At 37.9% G+C, this 17777-nt stretch overlaps 1 protein-coding gene across 2 annotated transcripts; it reads right to left on the reverse strand.

Annotated features, from left to right (window-relative positions):
• Positions 1–2132: 2132 nt before the first annotated feature.
• MBIP (MAP3K12 binding inhibitory protein 1) lies at positions 2133–17711 on the reverse strand. 2 transcript variants are annotated; one of them, XM_068946473.1, is made up of 10 exons: positions 17530–17688; positions 14917–15203; positions 13035–13154; positions 11111–11332; positions 10918–11014; positions 9353–9418; positions 7530–7682; positions 5636–5733; positions 4155–4193; positions 2133–2668 (listed from the first exon to the last, which is right to left on the reverse strand). In XM_068946473.1, exons 2-10 carry the CDS (start codon positions 14938–14940, stop codon positions 2558–2560), a joined length of 930 nt encoding a protein of 309 aa, XP_068802574.1. In that variant the 5' UTR covers positions 14941–15203; positions 17530–17688; the 3' UTR covers positions 2133–2557. The 2 variants fall into 2 exon arrangements, with proteins under 2 accessions (XP_068802574.1, XP_068802573.1); XM_068946472.1 differs by lacking the exon at positions 14917–15203 and having other exon boundaries at positions 17530–17711.
• Between the last annotated feature and the right edge of the window lie 66 nt (positions 17712–17777).

The raw sequence follows: 17777 nt of genomic DNA on the forward strand, positions 1-17777 counted from the left end.
TACAGCTACTTGGAGACCATTCACCATCCTTTTCATCTTTTGAGGGCGCGCTGTCACGTTATGCTGGGTAAAGGTGAAGTGTTTAGCACAAAGCTGCCTCCTGCACAAGAACTTTGTGTTTTGGATAACAGTAGTGAGGAAAAAGTGAGATACAACAAAGAGCTGGGAAACAGAGGCAGCCTTTATGGATGCCAGAAGCAGCCCGAGAGGATAACATTGTACGAAGGACAGTACTCTCACTGTTGTATTGTACTGCTAGCTTTAGTTGGAAGCGGAGAAGGGAAAGAACATGTTTAATAAAGTTTCAGTCTGAAGAACACTTCAGTGTGTCTTTTTGGAGGACAGGGTGTGTAGAAGATCAGCCCAGTCTCAATAAAAAAGTCTCAGTTAAGGTCCTGAGACATGCTGACAAGGTGGAAAACACTTCCCCTGTTTTTGCTTCATTTGTGGTTTTTACTCAGACTTCCTCAGCTACCGTAGCCCCACCTATTAGGACCAAAGTGTTTCAGGTACAGAGAAAAACAGCATAAATGGCAGTTCTAAGAATGCTATAACCGTTCTGTTCTGACACTGTGCTGGTTTTAGCTGCTTTTTCTTAAGATGAAGTGAAAATAGATAGTGTAAGAGGTCTGTCCTGCATCCTCTCTATTATAGGGTGTGGTGAACTGGGTAACACATCTGTTCCTGAAGACACAATCCTTATACAGGAACTTAGCTGTCTACAGTAAAGCCCAAAGAAACAAAGGCAAGCAGGAACAAACTGAGAAGACCCACATTGTTGCATACTGGAACAGCATCGTGATCCCCCACTCCTCTACATAAAAATGATATAAGGGAGGAAGGGAAACTTCCAAAGGCTTAGAACCCCTCTGAAGTTTGCAACTACTTCCACTGTGCAACTTAAAGCCAAGAATATCCTTTCTACAAATTGTTATAGGATCTGCCCGTTTTTCTCCACCTTGTACTCTTTTCAGCTGCCTGCTCTTGAGAACAGTACAAAAACTCAGTAAAAGCTTATCTACTTAAGGAGTACAAGCTGCAGTTCACTATGCTTTTGCAGCAAAATACCCCACATAGTGTGAGCTATGCAAGAGTTTTATGATTTTGAATGCTGGCAGCACTTCACAAAAGAAAGGTGTCTCTATCATGCTGAACGGAGCTAAACCATACACTATGAGTTACAGTCCTATGCAGAGCAGGTCACAGTCTTCAAACACAAAAGCATCTCTTTGCACCTGATGTCACGTCTGAGGTGCTCATGACTGCTTGGGTTAATCTCTTCCTGCTTGGAAGCTGAGGATTTGAATAGTTAATTATCATGCAGTCTTCCTTCCTGGAGCTAGGATCAGCATTCAGGAGTCCTGTTTCTCAGCTCTTCTGGTTCAACTTTAGAGAAGCATTAGGTGCAGCTGCTACAACACATGTGACTCTAGGCAGGAACCCAGAACCATAAACAAAATGTCTACTCCTCTTTAAATGGCAAGACTGTGTCCAGTTAGTACTGTTCCGAACAGCTATCACAGGGACTGATACAGAGACACCAAATAGCATAACTGCTGTAGGGAGAGCAGTTACAGCAAGTTATCCTAAACTTCCTCTAGGAAAAGACTACCTCTATAATTATTCCACTTTAGAAGAAAAGTAATTAAGACAGAATAAGAGAGAAAATAAACCAAGAAAGAAATGGTATAAATGGTTAATGTTTTATAAAAAATAACCAACTAAACAAAAAACCCCACACACTTCAGTATGGGGCCAAAGGTCTGACGTCTGTCAACAACTGCTTTAAACTAAGCACCCAGCATCTATGCTTGGGCAATGATGTAAGCACGTGTACAGAAGGAAGGGCAGCTGGTGCCTACTGGCACATTCCACCATCACCTTACCCAGAATCATCTTTAGAACATATTAAAGTGTTAACAGGGGTATGAAGCTTGAATTCTTAAGGGGCACTGAGGAGGTAACAGGTGTCTCTATTTACACACGTAAGATATCTGTACCCTTCTTCTTGTTTGAAATGTGGCAGAAATGCCAAGTCCTGCATCTGTAAACTCTTGGGAAAAAAAAGTGAGAGACAAGAAACTGTTGGTAAGTATGTGCACTACAAGTTTTGTCATCATCCTATTTTTCTAATAAGACAGTTTACTCACCAGAAAGTATTTCATTTTATTTCATAAGTTTATGCAAACTATTTACATTAAAAGTATTCAAACAATAGCCCATCATCGAGAAGAATTACACACAAAATGTAGTTTTTTCATGCAGGTTAAAACTTTCCACATATGAGCAACGCTGCAATCCTCCTTTATAACAGAAGGGAACAGATCATTAGAATGCTATTCCTAAAACATTCCTTCATTTTAAAGTAACCATTTCATTAACCACACTGTTTTAAAATGAATATTCCTGAAAGCAAGTCATCAAAATCATCCATAATGAGCTTACATGCATGCCTTGTTTTCATGGCTAAAGCCATCTCCAATGAACATTACTCAGGTCTATATTTTAGGTATGTGTAAAGCATGATGAAGATTCTGAAAAGATTTTTTTTCTTCCATTATCGAAGAAGCCGCTCAGCCTCCTTGGACTTGCTTTCTTTCGTTTTCCTCAGTAATGCCTGTTTAATAGCACTGATCTTTTCATCAAGTTCAGCCAGTGAATAGTTTTGCTAAAAGAACAAAACAAAAACCACAGTCATTTACACCCTGTAAATGCTACAAAAGTGGTCTAGCAGTTGATACTTGAGGCATATTGCATTAAATGACAGAAATACTTTCACAGAACTGTCTGAATGTAGTTTATGGCTATTTAAACTTACAAGAAAAAGAATGCAAGCTTGGAAGAAACCAACAAATCAGTCCAAATCACGGATCAATATATCTGTGCTATTTCCATTAGAAGCTTGTTTAACCTGATCATTAAAAACAAAAAAATCTGACGGTAACATACTGGACCAGACTATCTAGATCTCATAGAATCTACCCTTAAAATTAGAGGGTTTTTTTTTCCTATTATCCAACATCAATCTCCTCTGTGCCCACTTAGCTGGTAATTTTTTTTGACCTCTTCTTACACAAGGAACAGGTCATCATACTTTTTATACAAATATTTTTACTATGGATTTTTTTTTCTGATCTAAAGAAATCTAGATCCTTATGCCTCATTTAGGCCACCTCTCTTTCTAAACGTTCTCCCCAGTTCACTGCTCCAAGTGTGCTGGCTACTAGTAGACAGTATGGTGACTGAGAAAAAACTTCTTCACTGTGAGGGTGACAGAGCATTGGAACAGGTTGCCCAGAGAGGTAGTGGAGTCTCCTTCCCTGGAGATATTCAAAACCCGTCTGGATGTGATCCTGGGCAATATGCTCTAGAGGTCCCTGCTTGAGCAGGGAGGTTGGACTAGATGATCTCCAGAGGTCCCTTCCAACCTAAACAATTCTGTGATTCTGTGACTACGGCCTCACTTGTACTGAGGAGACATTCTCTCTTCTGACCTAATGTACACCGTACACCTTAAGTAATGATGCTTTCAAAAAGGCAAGTCTCATTGACTTAGGTAAATATCTGTTGTAACTTCCAGTCTTTCTGCAGCGCTTTTGCCTAGCTAGACATTCCCATTTTTGTCACTCGTCACAAATTGGTAAAGCGATTTAAAAACAAAAAACAGAAAACCCCACCCCAAAAAAACACACAAAACCAAGACAGAAGATGTTATTAATAAAGTTGATCAGAATTCACAGTGTGCTTGTTAACCAAGCTAGGGGTATCATCCACAACTATTACAAGTTTATTCTATTCCATCATTCTTCTAATTAGCGAAAATATTAACTAGTGTTTTTGAATAGAAATTATATACTTGTAATTTAATTAATTCTAATATAATTCTGATTTTGTATTTCTAGTACTAATACACTGGTACTAACTACCACACTGGTACAGACTCTTAGATAACTCATTCATTAACTTTCTTTCTCCTTCCCTCCCTCACCCTGCCAGCAACCTATCCAAAACTCAACAGCTTTTCTGAGAAGTCAGATATTTATTTCGTAGCGTTTCTGATCACTTTTCCCTAAAACAAATCCTGAAATAAAGGTAACATAATACTAACATACTAACTAAATACTAACTAAACATAAAAACTTAATAGCACTTACATGGGGAGGTTGGACCTTTCTCCTCTTGCCAGAACAGCTCTAAAGAAAGAAGAGATAGTCAAAACAGACTTAACGTTGCATTTTAATTTTGAAATCGACAATGCCCTTTAAAAAACACTGACAAGATTCTTACGAGTTCAGAAAGAATACTGACTGTTATCCCATGGATAAAAATTTTTTCTTAACAATTAAGTTTACTTTGGATCATGAGAAATTATTTGTGGAGAGCAGTCAGAAGCTGTTCAAGCTTCTTGACACTCTGCAGCCAACATTAACTAACAACTTAACTGAAGCTTCCTTTAGACAAAACAAAGATCAATATCCAGGTTTGTCAATATTTTTCTCCCTAAGTTTTTCCTGTAATAATACCAACATTAATGCAAAATTTTGTTCAGACAAAAAAGATGCTAATTACTGTATAACACTACTATTGCTACCATCACAAATTTCCTCCAGATCACCATACCAGAGATTATCCCAAAGCACTTTCCAGGGAAATTTCAGCATATTAGGTGCATGTTTTTAAATTTAGTTTCCAACAACTTGAAAGAACCGTCTCACAAATCAAAAGACTTTAACAGTCTCAAACACAAACAAGAATGAAACAAAAATGAAATTATTTCTCTTATTTTTTAAGTGTTGACTCTTCTCCCTTGAGACCAGCAGAAGACTATACAAATTAAAATGAGATCAGGAGTAAAAGGGATATTCTGACTGATTATTAACTGGAGAAAGAAAAAGCACGATAACCGATCAGAAATTTCCAAAGTCAAGCAGAGCCCGACACAGTAACCACAAATGCTCCCTTTGCTTCAACCTCCTTCAGTGAATGAAGGATAAGGTTTGCTATTCAGAAGGAAGCACAGTACACAGCACTTTTATTATCATAAAACTGTGCAATGTGCTGTGCACATTACACAGCACTTAGAGAGATAGAACTCTGCCTGAAGACTAGCAACAAAAATTCAAAGTCATAGAAATTATGTCTCATGTAGTTCTAAAGGGTTTACTCACTCCTTATCCTCTTGGAACAGTCATTTCACATACCTAGTCATTAGGCTGATCTGCCATAATCTTAATGGGATCACGTACAGAAGCCCAAAGAATTCCAGCTGACTTTAAGCTATTAATCATTTGCATCAAGATCACAATTTTTGTCAATTTTTCTGTCATCAAAAATGTTCCAAATTTCATGGGGGTAGGAGGGAATTACATCCTCTATAATATGTTTCTTTCTTATAAATAATTAAGTGCCAGTGGGTACAATATTTTTCCTCCCAGCAAATGGTATTTCTTTCAGTTGAGAAAGTAGGTAGAAATATGAAGTCATTTAGATGGTCTATGTGAAACGTAACCATAAAAATCAAGCCAAACTTTTTACCAGTAGTATCGATCCTCTAATTCCTTAGGTTTTTGTCTGTACATCAAAGATCTAAGCAGAGAAGTACCAAATGCTAAATGAAGTTGACAAAATTTCTTACCACAGACTGAAAATATTCAGGGGACAGTCCTTCCAGCTCAAGGATTTTATCTTCAAGCTTCTTAATTCTCTGATAAATGTCTCTTGGTACAGGACCACCTAAGTATACCAGTACAAATACAAAGAAATCAGGAAAAGCACTTGAGGAACTTCATTAACAGAAGATTTGCAAGCTTTACAGGTGAATTGTTTGAGGCCAGCTATCAACCTGTAGCTGCAACAAAACAGGTGGCTGGGAAAATAAAAAGGAAGGATAATATGATGCAGGGTTCCTAGAACAACTAAAAATCACTCTCACAATACACTGGTCATACGCCAAATGCTACCACTTCGAAACCAGGTGCAGCATCAGGAGGGAGCAGAAGGGCCACACATGAATTCAGCACTGATATCTAAGATGCCCTGAAGGAAGCCTATCTCCATCAAGCATCAGCGGATAGATATACACTGCACTTGACTTACAAGAACAGCATTTACCCAACCATGGAAGGGAGAAGCCGGGTGGAGAATGTGTGTACAGAATGAAATAACAGAGTTTAAAACACAATAACAACAAAATACTTGGTGTTTGCACTTTTACTGTAACAGCTCAGGCTTGTTTTCCCAAGCACTGACAGAACTCATTCAAAAAAATAAAAAAAAAAACCCAACAACTGATTTATGCTACACGGCACTCTAAACTGAAATTACTGTTTAGCACAACTGAACTGCAGGCTATCCCAGCTAAAATGATAGCCTGGCTCTGACCAGTAGAAACAATCAAGGCCTTGGCAAATTTTACTTCTCTTGTCACCCCCTTCAATTTATTTCTAGGTTTGTTAGATAAACCAGTTCTATGGCACAGACTACTGAAATAAGTATTAATGTTTTGTTGTTTTTTTTACCATTCATGTCTTCTATTTCTTCACTTCAGAGAGACAATTTTATGGCTAAGTTCTCTCCTTCAGTTTTGCTCTCTATTCATCACTCAGCAGCTACTAATTAAATTGGCTAACTTCTCACTCTTAATACAGCTGTCTCTTAATGTAAAGGGAAAAGAGCAGTAGTAGCACTAGAAGAAGCTGTTCTGAACAACAGGTGGCGAGTTGAGAACTCTTAGTACTCAGAACCAAGAAGTGGAGAAGCAGGTGGCTGAGGCAGGTTACCTGTCCAAATGAATACTTATTGTGCAGCTGGTGGGAGAGAGAACAAATGATCTTGAGACCTTTCTGAAGAACACTGATTTGGATAGAAGTCAATTCCTTCACAAGTGTCCCACTGATTTGTTTTCTAGAAAACTGGGGCTGGCATGAGGAAAGCAACTGCTCAAAACAGTCAAGATGCTGGTGGCTATAGCATTTTAATGAAAGGTGTAGACTCAAGTCTGCATACGGAAAGGGAAGTAGTAATAATAGCTCCCCACCTGCTGGAAAACAGACCAGCGTTAAGTTTCTCACCTAACTATTTCAAGAATCATCTACCTTTAGGAAGAAGTTTCAGGTTGTTTTTTTGGTTCATCTATCTCCCAGCCAGCAACAAGATGTTCATGAAGCAGGACCAAGTCCTGACCACACCTCTTCCTGTTAAGTTAAGGCAGATGGACTCCACCGGCTATAGAGAACCCCACCTCCAAGTTCTAGATTGTTGTAAATCCCATTCTGACATGCTTCTCTCTCCATGGGCACCAGAAAGTATAGATTAACTCAGAATCCTAGTTGGGACATAAATCTGGATTCCATTTTGGACATAAGATGCTAAACATTAAATTGCAGCACTTATGGTGGCTAAGCCTTTTACTGAATCTAGCCCAGTGTTTCTATAATCACAGAACTTTTGGATTTCCCAGTCTTATTACAGTAGCTATACCTGTAGTACACACTGGTACACTAACGCTACAATTAAAAGATGAGACAAACCTGTTTGTAATCGCAGGTGTGCTTCAATGTTTTGTAATCTTTCCTCGATGGCTTGGTTTCCACAATCATGAATGGGTACGTTGGCTTTGTGATTGGATCCATGTGCTCCTTCAGATCTCGTCTGAGGCCCATATGTATTTACTACCCTAGAAACTAGGTAAAGAGAACACAAATTTATCATATTTGCACATGAAACATATCAAGGCATATCTAATTAAAATGATTTAAAAGTGTTATTAGATTATATAATTTAAAACTATGCTAATCACATCAATTTTACCACAGTATCATCCGAAAAGGGTCCCACAGACACTGAGATTAAAGGTTCAACAAAAGTATTTCCTTAAAGTAATTTTACCTATGAGTAAACCAAAACCCTATGGATTGATATCTGTATCAGAGGAAAAGTTATCCTCATACATACATGTAGGATGGAAGTCTCAAGAATTTGTTGCTAGTTGCAGATAAACAGTGAAAAAATAAGTATCCGTGTCAGCAGTTGCACGTGTAAACTGTTGTGTATACGAAGAAGAGGCCAGAAAAAAAAAAAATCTACCCTAACATTACAGAAAGCATCATAAATAAAGTCTGTTAAAACCAGATATGGGGAAAGCACTATGCATCTTAGCAAAGAAGTTCTCTCTAATTTTTATTACTCAGGTAACTGCTTTACTGAATCTTCTGTGTGCATGATTTTTCCCCACTGCTATCTATGTCCTGGTCAAAAGATTCTGGCCACTTCTCTTTAAATCAGGGTAATTTCTCAAGTCTTTTGTTATAGGACTCCTGAAAATTTAAAGTCTATGCTGGAAACGTCAAACACTGCAGCATATTGGCGTACATTCTTACTCCGAACTTCATGAAGGCGCACACTACATTCTTACTTCACAGTTTATGTTGGTTTCACTTCCAATTCCTTTCTAAGTGTCATTCAAGTGCCAGTTCTGAACTGTTTAGGTTTTGGTTACTTGAAGCACAACTTCTCTTTCCTGTAATGCTCTACCACCCAAGATAAAAACTAGCACTAAGTTTAAAAAAAAAAAAAAAACTAGTGAAAGGGTTTCTTAGTGAAAGGTGCTTAAACTCTCCCATCTCCCTCTTAGCTTACCAGACCCTTTAATGCTTATATCTAGCACCACGCTTCACAATATTACTCTGAGTTTTCCTGAAAGAAGAAATTCAAGTGGATAACTGAATATTACCGCTCTCAAAATGGAAGATGGAGTTACTTCTGTTTTGTTTTTCTCACAGTGTAACTTCTGTACACCTAGACAGCAGTAGACAGACAAGCAATCGTTCATACATAACTTTTGCTGGATAATCATTTCTGCACTATTTACTCCCTTCCTAAAGGCAGTGCAGTGGAAAACCTTGCCCAACTTATCATCTCCTATAAACCCCTGCCTCAGCTGCCACTGTATCCCTTCTAAATTATTTGTTAATTCAATATAATTATGCTTTACGCTAACAGAAAACAGAGGATAATTTTATTTCATCTCAATTCCTTAACTAGACTTCTAGCCTCATCTTAGACAAAAAGCTCAGAATTGTTCAGCTTCTCTGTTCTATCTGTTCTGCTTTAACTTTTCCATCTTTTATTTCAGACAATGGAAACAAGCAAGTTTGTTTTGGTGCTTAGTGCTTAAGCATCAGCCTAATGAAGCAGGAACAGGACTGAAAACCTTGGAGGAGTAAAGGAAGATTCAAAAAGTATTCATTAGAGTCAAAAATCTGCACATAAGTTTCCATTTCTTGAGCACCCAATAAGCCTAAAAATTATTAGTGCTGTTCCATCTGGACACTCTTAATAAAAAGTTGCTTACCCTTTATATGACTTTTAAATCCAGGATAAGGTGTGAAAATTGCATCTGTTCTGGCACAACTATTTTCTAAACAAATAATAACAAAAAAAGAGTGAGGCCTTACTTATATATTTAGTTTAAAACATTCTAACCATCATCAACTTCTAGGCTTTTAACAAATCTAATTTAAATTTTTAATTCAACAAAAAAATAAAAATAATTTATTCAGTTCCTATAAACACTTGCTCATAAATAATTGTACACACTGGCATGGACCTATTGGGCTTAACTGCATAAGTCACTTACATAAATGTATGCACATATGTATACACAGTTTATTGGATCAGGACCAAATGTCTTCCAATTTACACTTCATTTGGTTTTCACTTTTTGCTGTGTTTCTCTGTGACTTCTTTTTTTCTTCTTGTTCAAGATCATTTTCCCTGCTTACCACTGTTCTGTTTTTACTGTTTTTATATGTCCTTCCTTGAAACTAGGTTCTTCCCACTTTTAGACTGGTCTAGTTTACTCATCAGCATTCTTTTTTCACCTTCCTGCATTTATTCTGGTGCCTGTGGCTTCCTGAATTTGTTTAACTGTAAAATGCTGAAATACAATCCAACTTAGCTTATTCTAATGTTTACATTTTATTTCTGTTTGTACACACCTAAAGCTTTAGAAATATTTTGAGTGATCACACAAAGAAAAGTCTTATCATTGTTTCTTCTTTACTTAATTAATAGTTTTAGGAAGTAGTATTTTACTGTCTAGCATCTTCTGCTAGACTTTAGATGTGATTTTCATTCCAACTAATGTTCAGTTAAATTTTCCTCCTATAAAGCTTATGGAACAATAAGCTTTGATCTCTGAAAGTATAAATACATTACAGAGACAAGGCGCAAGCAGCCTCACAGAAACTATGAAAAAAATCTACATCTCCTTGCTACTTGTTTTTATATAAAAGTGTCTTCACTTTTAAGACACATTTAGTTATATAGCCACCGATCATGCTAAGGGGATCCAGCCTACTAGACAAATTTGAGATTGGTTCTAGATACAGTCAATAGTGCCAGTAGGATCCACTAAAAACACCAATAGCGTGAGTTATGTCAAGAGAAAACGGTGAGTTATTCTAAGTAGCTGGCAATTCAATTTGACTAAAAAAATACCTTTTTTGTACACGTGCTAATGTAACTAAATGTAACTAACATTAAAGTAAGTTCAACTTCCACTGCACAATTGACAAGACACTTCTGAACCGCAATTCTGTTGACTTTGAAAGCAACATACAGCTAAAACATCACAAACGATAGCTACAAAATCATCTGATTAAAGACTACAGTTCTTAAAATGAACACAGTAACGGCTATAATATTTCTGTATGTAATCTATTAAACGTTGTCACCCAGTGAATAATTTCTTTTTCTATCTGATAACATCTGCAGTGCACATATTTGTTCTTAACTTGAAAACAAAGTTACTGTAAGTGTTTTAAATATAGAATAGTTCCTCTGAAAAAATCAAAACAAACAAAAAGAAAACCCCCTTAAATTGCTATGAAGATTAAAGTCTGGCTAGCCAGTTACCTTGATTACAATCAATAACATTGCAAAATTCCCTGACATTATTTTCATTGATCTCAGCTTGTTTCCTCTCGATGAAGGCTGATATCCGCCTGTCAATCTGCAGGTAATAAACATGATGGCATATATCTATTTCATTCTTTAATTTAAAATCCAGAAAGTTTTTTTTTTTTTTTAATTTAGACAAATTACTTACTTCTGCTTTTCCAGCTTTTATTTGGACCACCTCTGGATCAAAATTAATATGAGTATCCTTCAGATCTCCCGAGTCATAACCTGCATACTTTTCTTCAGTCTGAGAGTTACCATCATAAACATCAAAACTTGTTTCACGAGTTTGGCCTTCTGTTTTACCTGCAGGTTCAACATGGTCTGTATTTTCCTCTTTAATCAATGACTGGAGTTTTTCTAAAAGAGGCTGAACACAAAGCAATTTGTTAGGGTTAAAAAACAAAAAAAAAAAAAAAGGCCAAGCACTATTACAATTTCTAAAGCAGAACAACTGAAATAATTTTACGAACTACAATGTCTGCTTCTGATACATAACAATAATAAAAATGCTTTAGTTCCAAATACTGTTGCAAACACCACGATTTTGGCTGTTTTGATCTGTGCTTTTTAGAGGTTTGTATAGGAAAACCCCCAAATTTCTGAGCAAATATGTCTGCTACTCGTCTGTTACAAGCTAAATCAAGGCTTCAGTCTTTGGCACCAGTGCCACTTAATTAACACGTCATTCAAATGCCTACTCAGAACAGTAAGGCTTAGTATTTTTCCTCCTTAACATGAAAGCCAATGCTTTCACACTGTAAAGCCTTTACTTTATCACTACAGCACTACATTCTCCACTTGAAACTGCAGTTGCCCAAGTGAATGAGAGAACACAGACATGAAATATATAGGTGTTATCCTGAACACATGCTTTTCTTGACACGGTTGATTATCTACTTAGGTCATGAAATTAAATGAGAGAATGCACTGACATTTGTAGCAGCAAAATAAATGCTTATTATTCTGCTGGAATAACTCTTACACAAGATGTAAAACAAAAATCTTGGTACATAGTCAAACCACCTGTTTTTTTTTTCTACCAGCTTTATCTAGCCTGAATTGTACAGCTTATTTTCCCTCTAGAAATCCAGATTTTTTTTTTTTTAAATAAGATTTCTATCAGTCAGGTTTCCTGAAAGGGATTTAAATTCCTACAGAAATTGAAATTCTGTAAGAGCACTGCAATTAACATTTACTTGTTTTCATCTTGTATATTTCCCCTTTTTGTTTATCACACCAAAGATTTGTGTGTCTGGAAAATATAAAAGGTCTTTCTTATACCTGCAGACAAGCAAACAGAGAAACTGCCTTCGTTTTCCACCCTCTCAGTACTACACACGTGAAATAGTTCATTGAATAGCTGAAGTAAAAAATGAGGCATATTCAAATCCTCACCTTCAACAGATGAACTATCGAGGTCAAAACACTGTTCAGTTACTAGCTGAAAAACAGCTCATCCTCTCCCTCCCCCAACTAAATTACAGTTACTTTTGGCAAGGTTAGAAAGTTTTAAATAGTTAAAAGAAATGACAGTAATGGTGACTGGCTACTTGGCAAGATGAGACATTAATGTCAAAGAAATTACTCTTTTGAAAAAAAAAATCTGTGCTGAAAATATATTTAATTGCAGTAAGACACTCCAGGATGTGTCACGCTGGGATAATGCCACTTCTTGAACCACTGAAAGCACTCCATGAGCCTCAAAACTCACCCAACGCATGGAATCATTATCATAGCATGACACACACCTGCCGCGTCTTATTGCTTAATTATAACCCACCATAGATGGAAATGTATCACATTTACAATGCAAGTCTAGAAATCAATGAGACTGCACTTATTCAGCCTGCTCATCTGCAGTGGCTATTCCCACCACTATTCTGAAAAATCCATAGGTTTGCGTACCTATGAAGTGTAGTGGACTCCCAAGCGTGCAACATATTTGCATTCTTTCCTGTTGGACACAAACATAAGATCATAACAACTGAAATTTTACACTTTAGATAACATAACTACATTCAGTTGTTGATCTCTTCAGTCAAGTTGAAAGTGCCCGATGACATATTTACCTGCAAACATAAAACATGCTGCTGAAGTGCACTAAAGAGCAATGCTGGCTGAAGTGCCGATGTACTTTGAAGCTTGCTCCAATCGATTACAACTTTCACGATATCGTCTCCAAGGTTAAGCTTCAAAAGGGCAAAACAAACATCACAAAAGTTATGCTGTTATATACTTTTGTGTCCGTATTAAATACAATATAAGACTTCTACAGGACAACAAATATTCTCAATCTCATACAAACTGCATTTTTATCCAAGGCCACAGGAGAGGCTTTATGTTAATTATAATTCAAGCAGCTGCATTTTCAAACTGTCAGTATTTGTAGAGTATGTTCAGAAAGGAAAAAACGTTAACTACCTAAACACACTTATTCTATTAATTTAACCTTTAACTTTGGTCAATTCTCAATTCAATTAGCTATTACACTAAAACATACTGTTCACGTTCATTAGTCAAATCTTTTAACGATGATAAATATGCACCCAGTACAATGGTTTCCTGTAAATATGTGTATTTCATTCTGACACCTGAAAGGCTGTATGAACCTGTATGACCAAGGGCTTTCCCACATTCATGCAATGTCTACTTGTTGCTGATCCAAAGCAGGCTTTCTAGTCAAAATAATAAATCAGTATCAAAAAGTTCTAATGCAGGGAGGAAAGAAAAACATAAATCTTTACAAAATCTCCAGGTTAAGCAAACTCTAGACCACGCAGCACCTTATTTTCCACTGTAAAACCTGTTTTCAGATCAAACATTTCCCTCTATATATGTTCAGAACAAAATAACAATTTCCATATTATGTTCTCTTTGCTGAAGTCTGGCAGTATTTAACTCCGATACCAATACAGACAGACACAGAGAATCTGAAGTTGTCTTTAAAGGAACTACACATCCTCTATAAGGCAAAAATAAACTTTCACTTCTTAATACTAAACTGATTGTTATTAATCACTAATGGATTATATGTACTTTCACATCTGCTTTTGCTCTTTTTGTTCTCTTCTCACAAGACCATGAAGTGATGAGCATTTTCATTTCTCAAAGCCAAGTAGGTTGCTTTCCAACCCATAATCATCCCTCAAACTATAAATGCAGGTTCAGTTGATTTAAACAAGAATTTTATCTGCAGGTATTCAGTTTCAGATACAGAATTCCCAAATCAAGTGCACATCTGTACTTCGAATATCGAATTCTTCCAGCTAAAAATAAATAAATAAATAAATAAATAAATAAAATCCCGCCTCAGACACATGAACAAAAGCATCCATGTCAACTCCACAATGCACTTTCAGCATATGATCTAAAGATAGCCAACATCTAATGGCATCATGTATTATAGACAAGACCAAAGAATACACATGCACTTGGTTTCTGAATCCACAGCACAGTGTATGAAGAAACCATGAGAAGTAAATGCAAGAATGCTTTCATGACACTGAAGGCAAACCAGTGAAACACCAAGTTGCTCTACATCAGCTTTAAAGATCTAGCTTTATCGTAACAGTTTTGTGAACTATAAGCCCGAGTCTTTATTGCTTACTCAAAGAACAGCCTTGTTAACTCCAGTATAAGATCCCAAAACAACTGCATAGCAAAGGAGCTGGGAGATCTACTGATTTTTACAGACAGAAAAACTAGTGGAATAGTAAAAAAGCTTGCAGTTTTTTGTGTGTGTATCAAAACATTAGAAACACACTATAAAACAACAACTGATTGAATCAATCTCTTTGTCTGGCTAGACATATATTTTAGACCATTTTCACACAAGCTATTTTCCTGTTCAGTACTTAATCTACACAGGATGTAGAAAAAGCAATGTTTTGAACACCTTACTAATTCAAGAGCGTATTAAGAATTTAGTAAGAACTAAGAATTAAACTTTACCTTAAGAATTAAATAACTGTGCATATGTGATCATCTGAAGGGCATTATCTGAAGCAAGTATTTCTTCCCAAAGTTTCTAGAGTAACATGTGCTGTATACTAAATTATAGTCCACAGAGATGGTAAAAAAGGTGTAGATGTAAGTCATCTTTAACGGAACAAAACAGGAGGTCTAATGCAATTCCTTAATGGTCCTCTTTTTTCAAAAAGCAATAGCCAACATGTGCCTTCATATTATAAGTTGTTGCTCCTATCAAGATGGTTCAATGTACGGAATCAGTTGAGCTTCTGGCTTAGAATAATTTAAAGACAAGTGATTAGGAATGTTACCAAATGCTATTCTAAATTCAGACAGTATTTTTACAAATAAGCAGAAAATAAAGCTATCCTGCATCTGAACATGCTTCTAGTACAATATAATTAGTTTTCTCACTGTGTCATGCTCTACCTATAAGAACTGTGACAAGTAGGCTTAGAAATTCTGCGATTTGGTAACTTCAATGTTTCTGTGTATTTATAGGCCAATAGTCTATTCTGCGGCAATTTACATGAACACAAGTCATTCTAGCCCTTTGTAACAGTTTTATGAAAGACAATGACTGTCACTCAGTGCTTAAAGAACTTTCCAGAGTTAAGTCACATTGCTTTTAAAAGTTATAATTCCCAGCTGCCCTCCTAGGCCCTCTGCCACAAGTTTGCTCTAATAAACAAATTCCTGTGCCAGAAATGTTCCTGTTTACAGTCCAACATATACGCCTAAGTCCAATTTAAGCTAGTATGATGTATGACAAACTGGATAGCCAGTGACCTGGCCCATTTTCACTTCACTCATCTCTATAATCGGGAAAGCAGGAATCAGTAGCTTCAGTCAAAGGTACAGGATGGATGACTAGAGTCAGTTAAATTGGTAAAAAACCACAAGTAAATCTATCGGAACTCAAGTGCTAGCAGACACAGAGTGTAACTGGACAACTGCAAATGATTGTGGTTGAGTAATTAAAAGGGTTAGTGCTTCCTCAGCTAAGCTGGAGCAACGAGCCCTAACTTACTTGTAGATTGTTTCAGTGCACAGTGAAATAAGCTTAAATTGTCATAGAACAAGGATACGCCAAATGCCAACGAGGGCAATTTTACTCTGCACCTTAACTACTGTAACTCAGCTCAGGGGATGTAGCCACTCAAATCTGAATCTTGCAATTGTCTGTCAACACCTAAATATTGTTTTATCACTAAGCTTTCCACAGTGACACACCAGACCTAGCACAGCTAAAGCAAACTAGGGAACAGGTAAGCGACTGAGAAAGAGACAGAAACTACAGGAAGAGACAGAAACTAGTGTGCTTAACATTGATTTAAAAACAGTTAATTGAACGTGTGATGAGCACCATAGATAACATCTTTATCTTTATTCCTCCCCATGCTTTTCATGAGAGTTTGACCTTTCAGTCACGTTAGCATTATAAAAACAATAACATAGAAGAATGACAATAATCCATCAGGGTAGAACGATGGTCATTAATTCTTCATTGATTAGATTTAGAATTCTTCACCATGAAGAATTATGGGATATTTCATCCATGTATCCCATACACGGATAGTTTTCCTGTCACAGTAGTTCTACGTATCTAATATTCAGCTGTGTATGATCGTTGTCTAACACAGCATTCACGTTCAAAAGCCAAGGCTGTGTTTATTCCCTTTACAGTTAAGAAAGCCGAGATCCTTATTAGTCAGAGCCCCAGTTTTCAAGCCCTTAATTTTGGATGCCTTTTGCTTGAGAACTAAGACGTTTCCTCAGCCACTTTGAGGTGAGGGGCAGATACAGCATACGCTTCTATTGCGAAAAGAGGTAAGATGCTCTAAAAAAAATAATTTCATATCAGTCAACAATTATTACCAAACTACCTCTATACCTGATTAGACTACATTTCTTACTATGTTGGTAAGCTAAAAACATACTAAGTTACCTTCTGTCCCTCACGTTTAAGCTACTGCTCATCAGTTGACCCCAAACCACCAAACTGTTGTCTAGTTTTAAAAGCATGAGTGTTTCTACTGCCTTGACAGAACTGCGTATGTGCCAGCACAATTGAGGAGGACTTAATTTGTAAACTAAAGCCCTCTCTTAACAAGGGCCTCTCACCACTAACGTAGCATCTATTCAATAACAATAATTTATCACCATCACTAAAGCTGGTGTTTCAACTGAACCACTAGAGTGCAAGGCCGCTTTTACAGTCCCAGCCCACAGACAGGCACTTCTTTTAATTTAATCTACAGTAACTTTTTTTTAGCAGCCTTTGAGCTCGCAGTCAGCGATTTTCAAGACAGAGCTGGCCGGCGGCAGGCCAGCCGTTCTGGCTCACGGCAGAAGCCATCCTTCCGATTAAAAAGCCCCGAGATGTGCTTCAGTGCCACGAGGCAATGAACAGCCCTGCGCGGCTCAGCCCCCGGCCGCGCACCACGTTGTTTACGGCAGGCCCCTCTCCTCTCCGGGCACGCACTTTAAAACTAACCGCGGGGGGAGCCACCTGCCCGGGGCCCCAATGCGGGGCGAGCAGGGCGCAGGCGGGGCCCGCGGCCGGCCCTGCCCCTGCCCCCGCCCCGCACTCACCTGCCCCGCCAGCGCGGCCAGGGAGCGCAGGGCGCTGCTCGCCACCTCCGAGGCTACCGGCTCGGCGCCGGGCTGGGCCGGGCTGGGCGCCGCCGCCACTGCCGCTGCCACTGCCGCTGCCTCCTCCTCCGCCATGACACGCGGCCAGGCCGTCGCTCCGCGATGACGAGCCCTCGGGCCGCCTGCCCGCCGGGCCCGCCCCCGCGGCCTGATGGGCAGGCGCCGCAGCCAATGGCGAGCGGCGCTGC

The sequence above is a fragment of the Struthio camelus genome, chromosome 5, assembly GCF_040807025.1.
Source record: "Struthio camelus isolate bStrCam1 chromosome 5, bStrCam1.hap1, whole genome shotgun sequence".
Lineage (NCBI taxonomy): Eukaryota > Metazoa > Chordata > Aves > Struthioniformes > Struthionidae > Struthio > Struthio camelus.

Coding starts and splice junctions, on each gene's coding strand:
- MBIP (XM_068946472.1), bottom strand. CDS start 17,664: ATGGCGGAGGAGGAGGCAGCGGCAGTGGCAGCGGCAGTGGCGGCGGCG. Junction 7,683..9,352: donor ATTTAAAAGTCATATAAAGG/GTAAGCAACTTT, acceptor CTCTTTACCTAG/TTTCTAGGGTAGTAAATACA. Junction 4,194..5,635: donor CTGAATATTTTCAGTCTGTG/GTAAGAAATTTT, acceptor TTCTTTCTTTAG/AGCTGTTCTGGCAAGAGGAG.